The sequence below is a fragment of the Solanum dulcamara genome, chromosome 8 (assembly GCF_947179165.1).
Source record: "Solanum dulcamara chromosome 8, daSolDulc1.2, whole genome shotgun sequence".
NCBI classification, from domain to species: Eukaryota; Viridiplantae; Streptophyta; class Magnoliopsida; order Solanales; family Solanaceae; genus Solanum; species Solanum dulcamara.
The window spans coordinates 71896925-71916388 of NC_077244.1; the positions used below are offsets into that span (position 1 = coordinate 71896925).

Genomic DNA, 19464 nt, shown 5'->3' on the forward strand with positions numbered 1-19464 from the left:
AGAATAAAAGTTATCCAAGTGCTTGTCCAAATTCACTTTTTTTGTTTTTCTGTCTTCAAATCCAACAAATAACAATTCATAGTGGTTCAGTGGTCCTATTTCTTTGGTCTCCTCTTCTGTACACTTGTAACACCGTCATCATTTGGTTGCATAATTTTTTGTTCGGGGATTAAAAATGTCTTTAAATTAGATAAAATTTAAAAAAAATGCTTTGAATTAATAATTTGGTCTAAAAATATCCTTGACGTCAATAGTTTATTTCAAAAATATACTTATTATTATTTAATGGGTCAAAATATTTTTTCCTAAATGAATACATTATTTTTCTTTTCTTTTTAAACACATTCTTTTCCTAATAATAATTTTTATTATTAACAAATGTTTATCCTACTTCAATTCGTAAAAGATTAAGAAGCAAAATTACATCCTATTTTATTAGGATATATCTTTTTTTATCGTTAGCTAAATGAAAATTAATGATGATGTTACTATGATTTTATATATGACATATAATATCAGTTAAAAAGGTACATGGAGTTACTTTATTTAAATTGATAAAATGAGATTAAAAAGAAAAAACTACTTCTTACTTATTTATTAGTTAAACTGATTTTAAAATAAAAGAAACAAGAATAAGATTCTTTAAAATTAGGAATAAAATGTGTTTTAAAAAAATGAATAATATACTTATTAGGAAAAGAAATTTTTTGACTCATTAACTAACAATAAAGGCATTTTTAACAAATAACAACAAAATTATTTTTAGACCAAACTATTAAGTGGAGATTTTTTGTCTAATTTCGCATGGTTTTTTTTGTTTTTTGGTAACAACTGAGGACAATATTATTACCCATAACCATCAATATAACTACAAATAAAGAGCACCCAACCCCTTGATCACCTTTTCATTTTTCCCAGGCAATTTAGATCCTTTTTTGTTTTTTCTTTCTTTTTTCATGTTAGTCAGAAAATAGTCCTAGTGTTTTCTTGTTCCTTTTCACTTTGATGTTTTCTGTAACAAATTATCCAGTCTGATTTACTGCTAATTAAATCCATAAAAGGATTGCTTGCTGTATTGCTAGTTAAATCCACATATCCATAAATTTACAACAGCAGGAAATACTTATACTAATAATTGTTGCTCTAAGCTTCTTCAAAATGGCGAGACTATTTTATACTTCATTTCACAAGTAAGAGGGTACATATGAAAGAAGAAAATTGATGTTGCAGCAGAAACCTCCATCCCCCTTCCCACAAAACCACAGATTTAAGTGGAAAAGGAGAAAGCAAAACTCTAGTACTAGTAGAAGTATGAACCTTTTGTCTCTGTGGCATCGCCAAATCACACAGATGGGAAATACTTGTTCAGATTGAAAGGGAGGGAGTAGAATTCCTCACTTCTTGTGTCAGTCTTGAAGGACTTGAATTTGTCCCACCAGTGCTTGCCTCTGTCCTTTCTTGTCTGACCATCCTTTTTGTGCATCGTGTTGTCTAGGAAAAAGGCCACGATACCCGCCACAAAAGCTTTTGATTGAAAGGGCACGTTGGCCATGTCGTTGAACTGAAAGAATAACAAACCACAAAAGCTCTTAATACATGACTACAATGCAACATAAGTCAAATGCTACGACATTTGTAAAATGATGCCAATTTGCTATACCCATCTTGCATGTGTGTGAACAGGTCCATAACCAGCAACAGCAGTATACTCATTGAAGTACTGTGGTATGGACAAGCCCAGAAAGACGGAGAAACCTAATATAAACTTGGTGCGGAAACTATTAAGATTGCAGAACTGAAGGAAGCCTAAGCCTCCAGCGCCTGCAAAGAACAAACAACATAAGAAACCACAATTCCCAAGCTTTCAATAACATGAAAGATTTTGGCAATGATCCAGGGCATGTGTTTGCCTTAAAGATATACATACCTACATAAGCAAAGAAAAGGCAATACAAAGCACCAACAATAGGTGCTGGGATTGAAGCAAAGACAGCTCCAAATTTCCCTGATGATAATACGGTTGTCAAGACAAATCAACAGAGGGTGGGGAGAATCAAATATCAAGATAACCCACAAGAATTGCTCGACAGAAGTGCTGAGGATGTGATTTACCGAGAATTGAAAAGAAAATCATGAATGCAGCAGATATCTGAACAACTCTTCTACTGCCAACACGTGTCAGTGCTAAAAGACCAGCATTCTCCCTGCATGTACACAAAGGAAAAGTGAGTTCTACTTAGTCAAATATTCTAACAAAGCGGTATCCGTATCAAGCTGCAGAAGGCTTTCGTCTGAACTTACACAGATACAGAAGATCCATTCCCAGTGCCAAACAATCCTGATAGTAGAATTCCAACTCCCTGAGGCAAAAGTAGAATGTTTCAAAATTAAAGAAAGCGAGGTATGAAGAAATAGAGGGGGTAGGGGAAGAGAAACAATCACACTTCTCGTGAACCTCATTAAGATGAACAAAGTAGATTTCTTCCTTTTCCAATCTGACCTACCCCCTCCCTAAAACAGAACGTAACTTTTAAAAAAAAACATTTTTATGTTCCCATGATCCCGAAGTATCAATCAATGAGGGTGATGGAAAGGTTGCATAGATATACATCGAGTGCACTCTCCCTTCTACCCCCAACTAGTCCAGGAGCACTTGATGAACTGAATAAGCCCCTTTTTAGGGTGTCTTTCTAGCCCCTTGCTTGATTTCAATAAATTATGTACTGCAAAAACATGATATAATGCAATAGAGTTTCACTTCTATGCGCTGGAAGTGTAAAAAATATACAGGTAAATCAATTGATATGCTTTAATAGGTAATCTGGTAAAAATGATAAGTAACTCATTTATAATGAAAGTTCTATAGGAAAATATTCTTGTAACAAGGGCATGTAAGTGCTTAACTTATGTGTCTCATTTTCCAAGATAAAAGAATCCGTTGCTAAATGAATGGTCGAACACGAAAGACTAAGAGTGGAAGCAGAAGATGAATATTTTCAGAAAACATGTGAGGAAGCAAGAGAGAGGGAGAATTTGTGTTCCAAGGTAAAGATCTTTAGATAGGGATGCAAGAATTTTGGACTGTTCCCCTTAACCACATAAAGTAAGATATCCACTAATGGAAGAAATATCATAGCCTCCATGTACTTTCTCACCCAAAGTGGATCAACAGCAAAATTTACTCAAATTGGCATTAGATCCAAAATAATGGTTCCAGGACATGGACCACAGATTAGACATGTTGGGTTGCAAAATTGCATTTGAGTGGTCTAAGATTTTGACTTGTTTTATCAGTTATGGGAAGAAACCCATTCTAGTTAGAGTTGGGCATTGGGTTACCTAAAAACAGTTCATAATTCTTATTGTGAATTTATGTGTGTTGACAATGCTGATGCTAGAGAGTGCGATGACGTTCCAACTTTGTGTAGTTCTCCTAATCTACTTACGGCTTCACATAAACCTCCCTAAAGATTCTATGCATTTGATTCAGAGTAAAGCTCCACATCAATGAAATGCATCAGACTTTCCTTACTTTTTTCACTTTACAAGAGGATGAGAGGGATGGGAGAAATTCTAGGAAAGAAATCCTGTTTACCTGCCAACCAACACCACGACTAAGTATGGATGGTGGTAAGGGAGTGGCACTTGCATATCTTGCAACTGCAATAAAAGCACCAGTGGACTGAAAACACCAAAGCAAAAGTGTGAAAGGAAGTTAGTTCAAAGCCTATCTCTTTCAGAGCATATAAGTATCTGTTTTTTTTCATCAGAAAAATGGCTAAAGAGAGGTGTGAAATCACACAAGAATTGGAAAAGGATGCAAACAGGTAAAAAAAAATAAAGGGACAGCACAAAGAAAGAGGAACCAGGCGAAGGTTGTGAAGCAACTCAGAACATCTGTAACAACTAGACGTTTCATAAAAACAATAACCAACGTAGCCGAAATGCAAGACAATCCGGATCATAGTGGAATTAGCAAAAGAAAACAACGAAGGAAACAACCTGAAACTAAAATATTTACAGAATCTGCCCGAACAAGATAATAAAGCACGTTCACAATTTTTCAATATCTTTGACCAAGCTCTGACAGGTGAACAAACCTCTACGAGAGCAACAAAACTAGCCATCATCATAGCAAATGCTTCACCAGCATTGAATGAAGGAGGTCCCCATTGGAAAGGGTAAGGAATACTAATCCTGCAGGTCCAAGCCAGTAAAAGAAAAGAGAAAATTATTTAAGTTACAATAAGTTGCATCGTAATTCTAGATAAATATTTTCCTAATGGACTAAAGTAACAAATTAAGAAGAATACTGAACTAACGAAAACAACTATATATGAGTAATGAACATAATGGAATGTTTTTCAAACAATATCTGCCAGTTATGCTCGATGTGGGAATAACAGACCGGCACAACCAGTTGATCAGTTGTGACTAAACTGGTGATGACAGAAAAAGCACAAAGCATCATTCCATGCAAAATCATATAGCTAAAATACCTAGACGCATCTCTCTTATTTTCTTCTTGTTTTCCGTTTCAATCAAATCACGCAAGGTCAGTTTAATGGATAACTACGCACCAATTTCTAGTCTTTTCCAGAACTATTGCTCACAGAAGCTACTGGAGTAGTCAACTTTAGATAAGCAAACAGACAATGGCACCTTACACTATAGATTTCTTAAAATCTAGGAGTTAAGAGTGGAAACCAATGTCTATGCCATATGTCAAAACAAAGTGTTATTATGTTGAAGATGGTAATCCAATATAGGTTATGAGAAACCAATTTTTATGTCCCAACATAAGCATCTTACTTTCCTTTTATGCTGTTCTAACACGTGCCACTTCCTAGAACACAAGTTTTATGTCGTACTGTAGAATCCTTTTTGAATTTATGTAAGCAATAGAAGCAAAACCCACTCTTACACCTACAAAGTTGTAATTTTTACCAAGGAGTTCCATATCTTTGGGCCCGCATATATATCAAAATAATAAAAATTTTCCATACATATTAACATATATATTTAAGACCCATGCCAGTAACATTAGAAAAGTGAAAAATGAAGGAGAGAAGCACGTGCCATTGAGCACCATCAATGAGTCCAGCACGGTCAGTTCTGCAGCTTGCTTGTGTCTTTGGTGGCTTTCCATTGTAAGCCCCACCCACAGTGAGTAGGTGTGCATAAATCCATACAATGATCACCGTGAAAAGAACAGCAAAACGATCAAATATATTCTTCCCTGGACGTATCAGGTGGACCAAATACTGCAACAACCAGCGTTTTATTAAGAATGTGTAACTTATATCTACTATGTTGTGCGTTTAAAATAATGCTTATGAGAAATATCTGATATCTAGACAAAGCATCCCACCTGAGAGAAAATGACTAAAAGGACTAGCTCTGGCAACCCAATTTCAACACATTTGGCAACCTAAACAGAGATGAAACAAATTCAACAATCATCTTTGGATGAATATCAATGCAACATAAGTGTGGTGAGTTTCTGCTTACCCCAGGAAAACCAAACTCATAAAGACCAAAGCCAACGAGAGAAACCAAAGGAACAGCTGAAAGTGGGCTCAGAAACCTAAGAATCCACATGAAGTAAATTGCCAATCAGAGCTAGCAGACTGTACGAACACAAAGCACTCAACATAACTGAGCAGACCTTAAACCACAAGAAAGTGACCCTTAGAGAAATTACTTGCTCACAAAGTATAGCATAACAATATCCAAGAGCAGGCAAGTACGTGCTTAATTGATGGTATAAAGCCAGGTAGCATTATGAGAAGTCTAGCTCAAAGTTGAGAGAAATCTTGTGATATATCGAACCTTGTAACATTGCGCCAGAGACCACTGAAGCCTAGGACAATCTGAAGGGTTGAAGCAACAATAAGAGCACCTTGGGTGGCCCGCATTATCTTCTTGAATCTCTGAATAAACAGAGAAAAAATCAACAATAAATTGAGACCCAATATCACCAAGATGCAATGGATGGCCTCCTTTGTGTCTCTAAGCATCTTCCTGACTATTGAAGAAGTTAAAGGGACATGCACTGACATGAATCATCAAGTTGAATGTAAATTATTTGTGCATCAGTTTCTTCTTCTTTTTTTTAGATAAGGTAATGTAATATTCATTATAACTCAGTACCAAGAAGCAGCGTTATCAAAGGCGAAAAGCGCAAAAAAACACTAAGGTCTGTTGGGGCGTTAAGCACAAAACGCAAATAAAGCGTGGGCTTTAATGAAAAAAGGCACAAAGGGACAAAAAAATACAAATATATATGTTTAGTCCAAGACTAATAATAATAAACATGAATGACAAATATATGAGCAAAGAAATTGAAAAAAACTATGATAAAGTGAAATATCAATTGTTTAGTGCCACTTCTTCAGAAGAGGCTCATTGGCAAGGAAAAGTTTGCCTTAGAACCTTGATGACGACACTGAAGCGCACATAAAGTGAGGCGAAACGCTCAACACGTTTTGAGCCTCGCTTCAGGGCTTAAGCGCGCTTAAAGTGCACCTTTGACTACACTGCCAAGAAGGTATGAGAAAAGAACAAAACAACATGGGATCTACAGATCCCAGCTATGCCCCCATACTGTCCAAAAAGTCTAAAAGCTGAGCTAAACCGTCTATCATACGACCCTTACACCATGAGTATAAATTCGTAAGCATCTATTTTTAACAAAAGGAAGGTGCTCTATCTTTCCCTATAAATATCTATTTTTCTTTCTATCCAAACAATCCACATAATATGTAGAGGATCTGTCTTCCATAGTATCTTCAGTCTTTTATCAACCCTTTGACACTTCTCTTGGCATGAGCACAGTACTCCAAAAGGGTTTAAATTTGTGCATCAGTTTCTTTTGGCGCTTAGATGGTATTTAAATTTGTTTTCTCAAAATGATACTATGGAAAATTATTGTTATGTGTTTGGATTTGGTTATTGAAAAAAATTGGTACTTGGATATGTTACACAAAATTTAGAAGTTATGATTTTCATTCAAATGTTTGAAGAAATATCATCAAAACCCTAAAACACTGTACACACTTTCATATTGCTGAAATTATGAGAAAAAATCGACTAAACATATTTACGAATAGTCAAAAAAGTAACAAAAAATGGTTGTTACACCATATGGACCAAATAAAGGAAAAAGAACAAAAGTGACGAACTCTGAACAAACAGGGAGTATGAAAAAAATGGTTTAGCATTGGGAACTTAAATGACTCAAGACAGGGAAAACAAGGAAGGCTGTAATTTAATTTCTAAAATTTCAAAATGGAATTTGGGAGCTGATCTTCCCATGGAAGGTACTTTCGAAAAGCAATTGGGTTTACTTTGGTTTTAGAACCAAATACCCCACTTTTCTGGTTTCCAAAACTAATGGAGGTTAGTTTTGAGTTTGGTTTCAAATCAAGCACCCCATTAGATAGTATAATTTAAATTCAAACAACAGTAAACGGTAACTCCTCGAGTGTCATGTCATTCTTCTGTTACAGGTCGCCGCCACTAGAGTCATTTCTTCTGGTTTGAAATCAAATCTTAAGCCAACTCGAAATGGATTTCCCACATCTTAACTACATGAGATTAACAAAGTTTAACTGCTAATCCATATATTCATCAACTAAATTCATTGAAAAGCTATATAAGCAAACCAATATCTCAACTTTTGTACTTGACAACCAACCAATAAGTTCACTAGATGATCCAAGAATACAAGAGAAAATGACTCGGTGTTTGAGGACACTAACCGTCACAGGATCTTCGTCATTCCATTGTCCAGAAAGGATAATCGAGATTGTAGGTGCAACAAAGGTATAAGACCCTCCAATCACAGCAGGCAGTCTGGTCCCAAAGATAGACTGCAACAAGGTGTTCAGACCAGCAACAAATAGCGATGTCTGAATAACTTGGGCTTTTTCCTCCTGCAACGAGCAGGTATTCTTCCAGTTAAAAAGTATAACACTACTTGAGGTCAAAAGAAATTCATATCTTAAGTAGTTAAGCAGTTCAATGTGTCTGGAGGCCTCACATTTCCACCTCCCATTTGAGGAACTAGAGCTGTGGGAATGATTACTATGGTACCAAGCATAACAAGATAATGCTGAAATCCAAGAAGAATAGCTTCAGCTGCATTCCAACAATTACACAAAATCAGATTGGTCCACAATACACATGATGAAACCAATTTAAAACATATAACTTCACCATTCACATAGAAGCATTCCAAAACGCTTTTCTCAATAGCACTTAAGGGAAATTAAGCAAATACTTTGCAGAGTAAATATGATGTCGGTCCACAAAATAATAACTCATACAGTCAGCTTTCTAGCCATTAGCTCTCTAATTATGAGAGTAATTCGTGTGAGACTATACCAATGGAAAAGGCATCTTACTCAACTATAAAATACAGAGACCTTGAGATGTATAAACAAAATAGATCCCATCTACATTGCAACCAAATTAGCCTCAACTTGTTGAATGAAATACAATCCTATGATTCTTCACCAACCAGTACCAAAATATTAGGGTGCACATTATGGGAGCTGCTTCCCATATCAGACCAGTTTCTAGATTCCAATTTTCTAGCTGAAAACATAAATCCCACGAACCCAAAGCTTAAGATGACACACACAATTCGCCAGTAACTTATCTTGGAGAAACATGAGTTCCGAAAAGAAAATGTGAAACTAGAGCAAGTGATGTTCAATACACATTGTGTTATCAAATAGTAAAATTCACTGAGAAACAGTGTAGTCTTCAGGAAAGAAGGAAAATGGGTTCACAAGAATCAGGACCCATAAACCATATCCACCTGTTACCCCCACTATCTCACATTGTCCAACCCTAAGCTCCTATGAGCTCACATTAAGTGTTGTAGCTGAGATTCGAACCTGAACCACTCACTGAATCGTCTTTCTCAAAGAAACTAAAAGGCACCCATTATCAAACCCCCAAAATAGAAACAGATTAAAAAAAAAACGCCAAGCAATGTAGTGGAGTAGCAAAAAAGGAAAAGAGGTGTTACGCCATGGAGGAGGACTCGTAATGCAGTAGGAAACATTGGGAAGCTGATCTTTTGGTGGATGTGGCACTGGTTCACTTGCCTTTGCTGCTGGAGCTGCTCCTCCACCTCCTGCCATTTCTCCTCTCTTTTTCACTAAATTTCTTGAGAGTAAAGCAGTGCAAAAACCCAAATTTACAGCACACCCAAATCTGCAAATCTCTCAGAAAAAACTTGGAAAAGAAAAAAATGTCACCAAAAAGAAAAGTGTTACAGAAAGAAGAGGGAAAGTACCAAGAGAGAGGAAAAGACTGAAGAAAAGGTTTACAGTAGAGAGAAAGCTCAGTCACTGAAAAAATGAGCTCAAAAGGGAAGAAGAGTGACAAGAATGGAGCAGTAAACCCACATGGTACTCCCACTCACTTTTCTATTAACGTAAAATAAGAAAATTTAATTGGAAATAATATTTTAAGCGTTATAAATTGAATACAAGAATTGAATGTAAAATGGACATGTTTTAAGTATAAAATTAGAATTTTTTTTATAAAATTAACAAATCAAAACTCTCTCGAAATTTAAAGGATATTGACAAAATCTTATATATCTTATATAAAAAGAATCCTTAGCCCTGCCACTCTTACAACAACAACAACAACAACCCAGTGAAATCCCACAACATGGGATCTGGGGAGGGTAGAATGTACGCAGACCTTACTCCTACCAAGGTAGGACGGCTGTTTCCTGGAGACCCTCGGCTCAGTAAAAGCATAAATGCATAAAAAATGTTAGATAAGAATAGAAAATTAAAAGCTTTATGAGAAAAACAACAAACAAATAACAAATAGATAACAAATAAATACAAATAAATAAAGACTAATAACAAATAACGATTAAATAAATAATGAAAGCGTCACAGGTAAAATTGAGTAATCAAAGCATAGAAAGTAATAAATAATAACAGAAATAACAGAAATCAGAAGTCAAAGCGCAAGAGATCGTAATGCACTACTACACCTATGAATAGAGAAGAATAACGAGACTATGAACTAGACTTCTACCCTAATGTGGGTCCTCCACACCCTCCTATCTAAGGTCATGTCCTCCGTAAGCTGTAACTGCGCCATGTCCTGTCTAATCACCTCTCCCCAATACTTCTTCGGCCTACCCCTACCTCTTCTGTAACCATCCATGGCCAGCCTCTCACACCTCCGCACTGGCGCATCTGTGTCTCTCCTCTTCACATGTCCATACCATCTCAGTCGTATTTCCCGCATCTTGTCTTCCACCGAGGCCACTCCTACCTTGTCCCGAATAGCCTCATTTCTAATCCTGTCGCTCCTGGTGTGCCCACACATTCATCTCAGCATTCTCATCTCAGCAACTTTCATCTTTTGAATGTGAGAAGTCTTAACTGGCCAACACTCCGCCCCATACAGCATAGCCGGTCTAACCACCACTTTGTAGAACTTGCCCTTAAGTTTTGGTGGCACATTCTTGTCACATAGCACTCCGGAAGCGAGCCTCCATTTCATCCACCCTACCCCAATACGATGTGTGACATCATCGTCAATCTCCCCGCTGCCTTGCATGATAGACCCAAGATACTTGCAACTACTTCTCTTTTGGATGGCCTGAGCACCAAGCCTAACTGCCACTCTTCTAGGCTAGAATTGTTATTCCTCTTATTTCCTATATTATTTAAAAAATTTAATGTAAAAAATCAATTATTCAGTTAAATAAATACCTTTTCAATCAAACAAAAACTCAAAAGACACTTTGATTCAAGACGAAAACTCAAAAGATACGTCGGTTAAAGAGAATTTAATTAGGTCTTTCTTTCTCGTGCTTATGTTTCTATTATTCTTTCTTCTCCCTCCCTCCCCCCCCCCCCCACACACACTCCTTAGCAATTCTCTATATCTCAAAATAAAATTGAAGATTGTTATGGCGTTTCAACCGCCTCCACAGAGATTCTTAAATTCAAGAAGCCATTGGCTTTTCAAAAGGTCCAACTTTGCTCTTTAGTTTTATCATTATTTATTATTTTTTTGGGATGAGAATCATGATATTGGCACACATATAGGTCAATTGGTTATGTATGTAAGCCTTTCTATATGCTATCCGGTGTATGTTGTGTTTCATAAGGAGGTGTAGGATGCAAGCATGAAGATACTATTTTCTTAGGATAGTTCAGTAGCCAATACTCTTCCATTTAGTTTCTTCTCAAATCAAGAATGAACATATAAATCATTTAGTAAATTAAACTACACCTAAACTCAGACTACAGATTTCTTTCTCCTCATTTTTCTCTCCTGCCAAAGTTAAAATATTTATTCACCACTACATTAATAAATAATAGACTTATTATTTTATTAGTAGCAGATAAAGGAACTAGACCACAATTTGTTTTATTGAGTCTTTATGCATTTTTTGTAGAGACAAGGTGAAACACGTTCAAGGATGACAATGACACTGAGATAGAAGAAAATATTAAGACAGAATTAGAGAATGCCATTATATATTCGAGGAGTTTAGTTAAAGATCAGACAAACAGTTTTGTAGAAGCATCTATATATATATATATAATAAAGGAGAAATATAGACAAGGTAATGTGACAAAGTTCTATGGCCTCCATTTCTTTTTCTTTTTTTTCTTTTTTTTGACATTTTTTCTTCATTATTTTTATTAAATAATTTGTTTATTAATTAAAAATTTCAATCTACTTAAGTAACATATCTTTTCAACTTCTTGCTAACTATTCTTATGGATTACCCAATTTGTTTGTTAATTAAAAAATTCAATCATATTTATTATTCTAATTATATCTCATAATTACAAAAAAACCTCCATCTAATTACATTCTCTTCTTAAATATTATGTCTTTTCAACTCCTTTCTAACTATTCTTATGGATTACCGTCTATGAATATGTTGAATGTTCATTTACATTTTCTCATTCTTTCTTCTGTTAGTATAGTTTTTTTCTCCTTTTTAATTTTTCTTCTTCATCATTTTCATCAATCATGTACTTAATAATAATAAACAAAAAAAGACAGAAAAGGTAATGTCATGATAGGGGCTTCACTTTGATGTTCCCATAGAGAAATATTCACATTAATTTGGTACAAGTTTGTCAAAATGAAGAAGAAAACTTAATTATCTTCAAAGCTTCATCATAGAGAGATGTTCACATTAATTTAGTACAAATTCGTCAAAATGACGAAGGAAGCTTACTTATGTTGAAAGCTTTATCAAGAGAGATGGTCATATTAGTATAAAATTTTGAATGATTTTCAAATATTTTTGAAGATTCATTAATGTATTGTTTTGATTTCAACTAATATTATTCTATTTTTTAAATTTTATTTCTTTGTTTTGAATAAAGATATTTGATCAGATATATAATTCTCTTTTATTTAAAAAAAAATTGTGAAACTCTACTAATCAACATATTAAAAAGTTCAATTAGCAAATTTTATTCAATTAACTTTGCTCTTCTTCTTATATTATTATTATGCGAATGAAGATGAAAAGATACACGTTTTTATTTTTGTGTACATATATCTATTTGCCAATTTCTAATTAATATTCTAAATTTTTTCCACAATTGAAGTAAATACCTATGGTACACTTCTTATAGCTATTGGATATTATTGCCCCTAAAAATATGTGATATGGTCTATCATATTAGAAATCGGTCACAGAATAAATGAATAAATCATCTTTTTAGTATTTTAAATTTTTTATAATATTTTTTAATTAAGCACATCCAACACCACTTTATGAGAATATATTGATTATGTTGTTGTTGTGGTTGTTGTTTTAATTCAATATATAATATTGATATTTTTTCAATGCGAAAGAATAACACATGACAATGTGTGGTAGTAATAAAATCGTATGAGAAAATTTTTAAGTGGCTGATTGTGGTTGTAAAAATTATCAAACCTGTATAATTTATATTTTATCTCCTTATAAATTAATTTTAAACACATAATTATGGAGAATTATTTTGAGAATTTCGTGAAAAGTAAAAAGGATATAAAATGGGTGTTGTTTCACCAGAAAAGGTGCATGCTGAGATGAGAAATTATTTTTTTCCAAAAAAAATAATTTTGTATTAAATTTAAGGAGCAAATAAATGATATTTTAAGAGATTCCCATAATTTTGAATTATGAAATGTTATAAGAACATGATCATTTAATTCTCAAAATGTAGGTGCTATAAAGGATATAAAGCAAATAAAAAAAATCATTTTACGACATGTATAGCAATACATTTATCATAGCTAAGAATAAAAAAACTGATGCATCACGTGTCTTTGTTCAAAAAACACAATTATTTTTATCCTCATTTTTTTATTGAAAAAAAAAATCTCATTTATGTGTCATATTATAAAAGCTCAAAAGTCAACTCATTTTACTCTCTTAATCACATTAAATATATTATACTAAAACTAAAAAATATTATATCTTTAACTTCTCTTAATTATTATTGTAAAAAAAAAAAAAAAAACTTCAAGTACCCAATTTAATTCTCCCAATAACATATTTGTGTAGTATGACTGAATACAAAAATTATTTGTCTTAATGAAATTGTAAATTAATAAGATGTAAATAAGGATAATATAAGATATTTTATAGTTCAGCTATAATAAATGTGTATATGTGATTAATGTGTATTTAACTTATGATTAATTAAAGCATATTTATTTTAATTTTCCACATTAAAGAAGGACTTATCAATTGAAGAATTATTATCATGTATTATCTTTTTAGTAATGACCACAATAATAATTAAATTAACAGTTATAAAACTCTTCGACTGTTCTACATATGTTATGAACGAATATTGATTCAACTTTTGGTATACCTTTCTACAACTTAATACTATATGTACTCTCAAAAATTCAACATTTTGTCACACTATGGTAATCTCTCTCTCTCTCTCTCTCTCTATATATATATATATATATTTATAAAATTGGATATAGACAATCTGATGTGATATCACTGTATGTCCAGCATTTCTATTTATATTTTATTTTCTTTTTTTAACATTTTATCTTTGTTTTCTATTTTTTATTTGCATTTTTAAAAAGAAAAAAAAAACTAAAAATATTTAAATGCATTACCTAATTAGTCATGTTCCTTTAAAACTTCCATCACACCAATACACATCTGAGTACATGGAAGATGAAAAGCCCAAAAACTTTCCACTTTCATAATTGTTTATAATATTTAGTCTATAAAATAAAAAAAATTGAGTAGTTGTAACAATCAACAATGGGACTCCTTCACCTTGCCTCTTATGATGATGATGAATAATATATGGATGTCAAATTTGATCGCTGAGAGTTTCAATAAATTTTTAAGTATTGTGATTTCTTCAAGAAAAGAGAAAGAAAGAGTATTTTATGATCGATATGAAGATACTGGTGTAAGTAGAAAGATTATGCAACAAAATTTTTTCTTTAAAATATTTTTTTCTTTGAAAGAATGTTGATTCCTTTCATAAAGAGATATATATTGAAAGAAAAAAATCATTTTGGTTGAGAAATTTATAGAAAAAGTGATTAGTGTTTCAAAGGGTAAGAAGAATTATTTAGAGAAATAATCAATCTATTTACGAAATTCATATCAAAATAGGCGAGAAATAAGTATTCTACTAATTCCTTTCTTCTTTTATTTTGTCTTAATTTTTTTATATGTCTTTAATTAAAGTTTATAATAATATAAACTTCAATTGTTGTTGTTGTAATTAAAGTTTATATTATTTTTCCTTATTTATCTTTAATTAAGGTTTACTGCTGACCTTAATTCTTTCAATTTCTTTATTCTACTAATTGTTGTCTTCTTTTATTTTGTCTTTTTTTTGTTGCGTCTTGAATTCAAGTTTATTTAATTTTTTCTTATTTATTTTTTAATTAAACTTTATATATATATATATATATATATATATATATATATATATATATATATATATATATATATATATATATTCTAAGGCCTGAAATTCTATTTATTTTTTGGTGTTTCTTTGGACATTTTGTCTAATTTTAAAAGAAAAGATGATCATATTTAATTTCGTTGATCATCAATGTTATTAATCTTTTTTTACTTTCTTCCCATAATGTCATAATTAATGTTATTTATATGATTTGGTTAAATCACTTTTTTCCTTTTATATATTTCAAGAAATTAGTTATTAGAACTTTATAAGAATTGCATATATATACATATATATATATATATATATATATATATATATATATATGTTTACATAATTTGATTTTTTTAAAAAAAAAAAATTTAGATCATTTATTCTGCTAAAGATTTATATTTATATGTAATAATAATGCTAAAATAGAAAATGTGATGTGACATTCTTTTTAGTCCAATATTTATTTTTATTAATTTTTAAAAATATTTTTACTTAAAATGATTGCTCAAAAATAAAGTTACTCTTCCAAAAATATTTATGACTAATTTAATTTAATTTTATTTGTTTATTCCTACGAATTAATCATTACGACTTAATAAGAATTGCAAAAAAAATTACAGAATTTGATTTGCCTCTGCTGCGATTTGCCTTTGCTGCTAAAGCCTAAAAGATCTTTTTCTCTCTCTCACACACATTTATATATATAAAGCTAAAAATTCCACATTGATATTTATTTGTTTTATCATTTTTTTCTTTGATATTTTCTTTTATATGTTTCTTAAACTAATTATACAAAAATAAAGTTACTCTATCGAATTTTGAAAATAATTATTTACATTCATTACTCAATTAAAAGAGTAATGTACTTAAATACAACTTCAAAAGTGAAACTGAGATGAAAAAATAGTTACAAATTTTAAAATAACTTAACTTAGATTTGAAATTTTCATGATCATATATTGATTTTCAAATAAAATAAAGAATTATTTCAAAAAAGTGCATAATTTTTATGATTCAATAGGATAATGTATTTCATTTATATTTACATGTAATAATAAAGATAAAATAGAACTGCGGTGTGACATTCATTTTAGTCCAATATTGATATTTATTTATTTTTATCAATTTTTAAAATATCTTTTCTTATATTTTTATAAAATAATTGCTCAATAATAAAGTTACTCTTCCAAAAATGATTTATGCCTCGAATTTTATTTTATTTTTTGAAGTTTTTTTCTAATTTTAAAAGACTGAAAATTTTATTTTAAAATATATAAAATCAAAGATGACCTTATTTGATTCCTATCATCATCAATGCAATTAATTTCTTTTACTTCCTTTCCTTAATTTCATCATCAATGTTATTTATATTATTTCCTTAAATCACTTCTTTTTCTTTCTCTGTTCTTTTTCTTTTATTTTATTTGATTATTCCTAGGAACTAATTATTATGATTTCATCAAAATTGCAATTTCTTTTACGAAATTTGATTTTCCTTTATTTTTTTGAATTTTTAGATATATATAATTATATATATAGAAAGTTAATGTGACACCTCTTTTAGTCTACCACTGATATTTATTTATTTATATCATTTTTTTTATATATTTTCTCTCATATGTTTCTTAAACTACTGCACAAAAAATAAGGTTACTTTATTTAATTTTTTTAAAATAATTATTTTCATTGCTCAATTAAAAGGGGAACGTACTTAAATGCAATTTCAAAAATAATAGGTAGGATGAAAAAATAATTTCAAATTTGAAATACAACTTAAACTTGAATTTGAAATTTTCATGATCATATACATTTATTTTCAAATAAAAGAAAGAATTATTTCAAAAAGAGAGCATAATTTTTATGGTTCAATAGGATAATATATTTCATGCATCACTCATCTCTATAAACTTATAAGTTTGTGAAAGAAAAACCATTTTTTATATCAACTTTATTTATTTTTATCATATAGAAGTATGAGATTATCGCATTTAACTATATATTTTATATTAAAATAAAAAAAAAAATTAACTATATGTAAATTACTTGAAATTTACATTGTATCTTAATTTTGTTTCGTTTGTTCTTGAAAGCTAATTAGAATAAAAAGGAGATTAATTTGATATTTTTCATGTGTAATTGCACTATTTAATTGAACTCATCACTTGATATAAATTAGTCTTAGTCAAATTTAAATATATGATGTGTCCTCAAAAAAATAAATATATCAATATCACTAAATAGGATCATAGTTCTATGTTCCTTTTGATGTGGCTAACCTAATCCAAAAAGACAAATATCTTCTTTTTTTTAATAATTTTTTATGGTGTTTCAGCTTATTTTGATGATTCATTTTATTCTTTGGTATCATTCATTAATACATAAAAAAAAATATTGATCTAAGCAAAATAAATTCTCTAATTTATTTTAAATTAATTTATAAACGATCATTTTTAAATTTTACTAATATACCGTGCGAAGCATGGTTAAGTTCATTAGTTTATAAGATACGAGGCAAAATGAAGAAGAGAAATAAGAAAATCGATGATCGTTAACTTTCAAATTATATACTGATATGAAGCAAAATATTTCTAAATATCTTGGTTCGTTTTCTCCTTTTTCCTACTTAAACGTCTATAATTAGTGATGAATTCATGAAAAATTAAATATCACCTAAAATTGAGGAGCATAATAACCTTCACCATTGAATGTCAATGAAGAAAGTGAAAGCAACAACAACAAGAATATAGTACTATTTGATTTCTCCCATGACCCCTTTAAGTATATTTGGAAAAGGTATACATTTTTTCTACTTCTATGTTTCAAATATATAGAGAGATGCGGACTAAGTAATCGTCTAAGCGGTGAAATTGAATAAGTATTTAATAACATGCTAAATCGAGTTCTATTAAATAACATACATACAAGGCAATTTACATTGCGTGAAGCGCGGATAAATATATTAGTGAAAATGTAAATTAAAGAAAGTGTCAAGAAAGACATTTCTCCTCTTCTTTTTTTTTGTGAAATGTGTTTTGCATTTAAAATATTTATTATCAATTAAACATCAAAAACTAATTTCTTTCGGGAACATGCTAACTGCATAGGCTAAGGTTAGAGAGTTGTTTTATTAGAAAATTGAACTTTGCAGAACGATTCAAATTTATTCTTGGTTGATTAATATTTTTCAGTAACTCATATTTTTCATATAAGAAAAAAATTGAATTTGCTTTAGGATATTATGCGAAGTAATTTGGATTTGCCCTTAAATTTTGAGAAGGAGATTACTATTTCGACAATAGTAATATCATTTTTTTAGTATTTAAAACCTCTAATTGCAATGTCTCTTTTTGCAATTTTGAATCATTCTACTGGATCTCAAACAATAATCAGTTGAATCACTGAGTTAAAATTCTCGATTATGTTAGAATTCTATCGATTGCTTAGATCATAGTGATGTCAAAGCCCCACATAAACCTCCTAATGGTTGAGAGTGATAAGTCTAATGACAGAAGTAAGATAGTGACATGAAAAAAAATAGAGGCGTGAGAGAAATCACTTAAATGAGGTAGTTTTTGTGGATTTTTTTTGGTCACTGACGGAGCCATAATTTTAATTAAGATTAAGGAAGTTCAAAATTTGAATAAATATACACACGAACTAATCGAAGGGAGTTCAACATATACAATATATATATATATATATATATATATATAATTATATTAATTATATGTAATTAATATAATTTTCTGCCGAAGGGTTCGGATAAACCCCAACCCAAGATGGCTCTGCCACCGGTCATGAGGTGAAGTGGTGGTGGAGTAATAGTGGTATTTGCGCGGTGTTTTTGAGGAGCAAATATGGATTATTCCGAAATTACAAGAACAAATTTAATCTTTTTTGCTTATAAAAAAATGTTTGTATAATAAATATTTTTTATCTTTAATAAACAAAGACATATTTGGAGCAATCTTATAGCGACAAAGATGTTTTTTTACGACAATTAAAAAACAAAATTTAGATTTATCACAAAATTTGATTTGTTTTTTCCCAAAAATAAATCTATAAACAATTTATATAATATTATGAGCAAGATGAGAAGCTAATAGGATTGAAAATGCCTCCTTTCTTTTTTACCCTTCTTTTTCTTTCTCAAAAAATATTTGTAAGAAAATAGAAATTAATCAGAAGAATCTTTAACCCCACGCCTCCTTTATTAGTTTACGCGCTAATTTTTTACTTCAATAAAAATAGTTTATCTTTTGTCAGCAATCTGACTAATTTTTATTTTTTTAATCTAAACCTTGTATTTCTTTTTTATATATATTACTTCAAAGAAAGGGAGGATTAACATTAATTCTAATGACGGATTTGTAAGTACAGTAATCTGAGCTTTTATTAGACACAAACTTCAATGCAGGAACAAAGAAAGTTAATGATAAGATTCTCAAACACACAATTTGATTTTGAAAGTCAAAAATGTTTCAACCTAATTGCCAGTAGTTTA

The 19464-nt window shown here is 30.8% G+C and overlaps 1 protein-coding gene across 1 annotated transcript; it reads right to left on the reverse strand.

Annotated features, from left to right (window-relative positions):
* Positions 1–1079: 1079 nt before the first annotated feature.
* LOC129901173 (nucleobase-ascorbate transporter 6-like) lies at positions 1080–9435 on the reverse strand. Its single transcript, XM_055976297.1, has 14 exons — positions 9041–9435; positions 8045–8142; positions 7764–7937; positions 5833–5933; positions 5512–5587; positions 5372–5431; positions 5080–5264; positions 4101–4197; positions 3596–3682; positions 2302–2360; positions 2113–2204; positions 1928–2005; positions 1661–1821; positions 1080–1561 (listed from the first exon to the last, which is right to left on the reverse strand). Exons 1-14 carry the CDS (start codon positions 9153–9155, stop codon positions 1343–1345), a joined length of 1602 nt encoding a protein of 533 aa, XP_055832272.1. The 5' UTR covers positions 9156–9435; the 3' UTR covers positions 1080–1342.
* Between the last annotated feature and the right edge of the window lie 10029 nt (positions 9436–19464).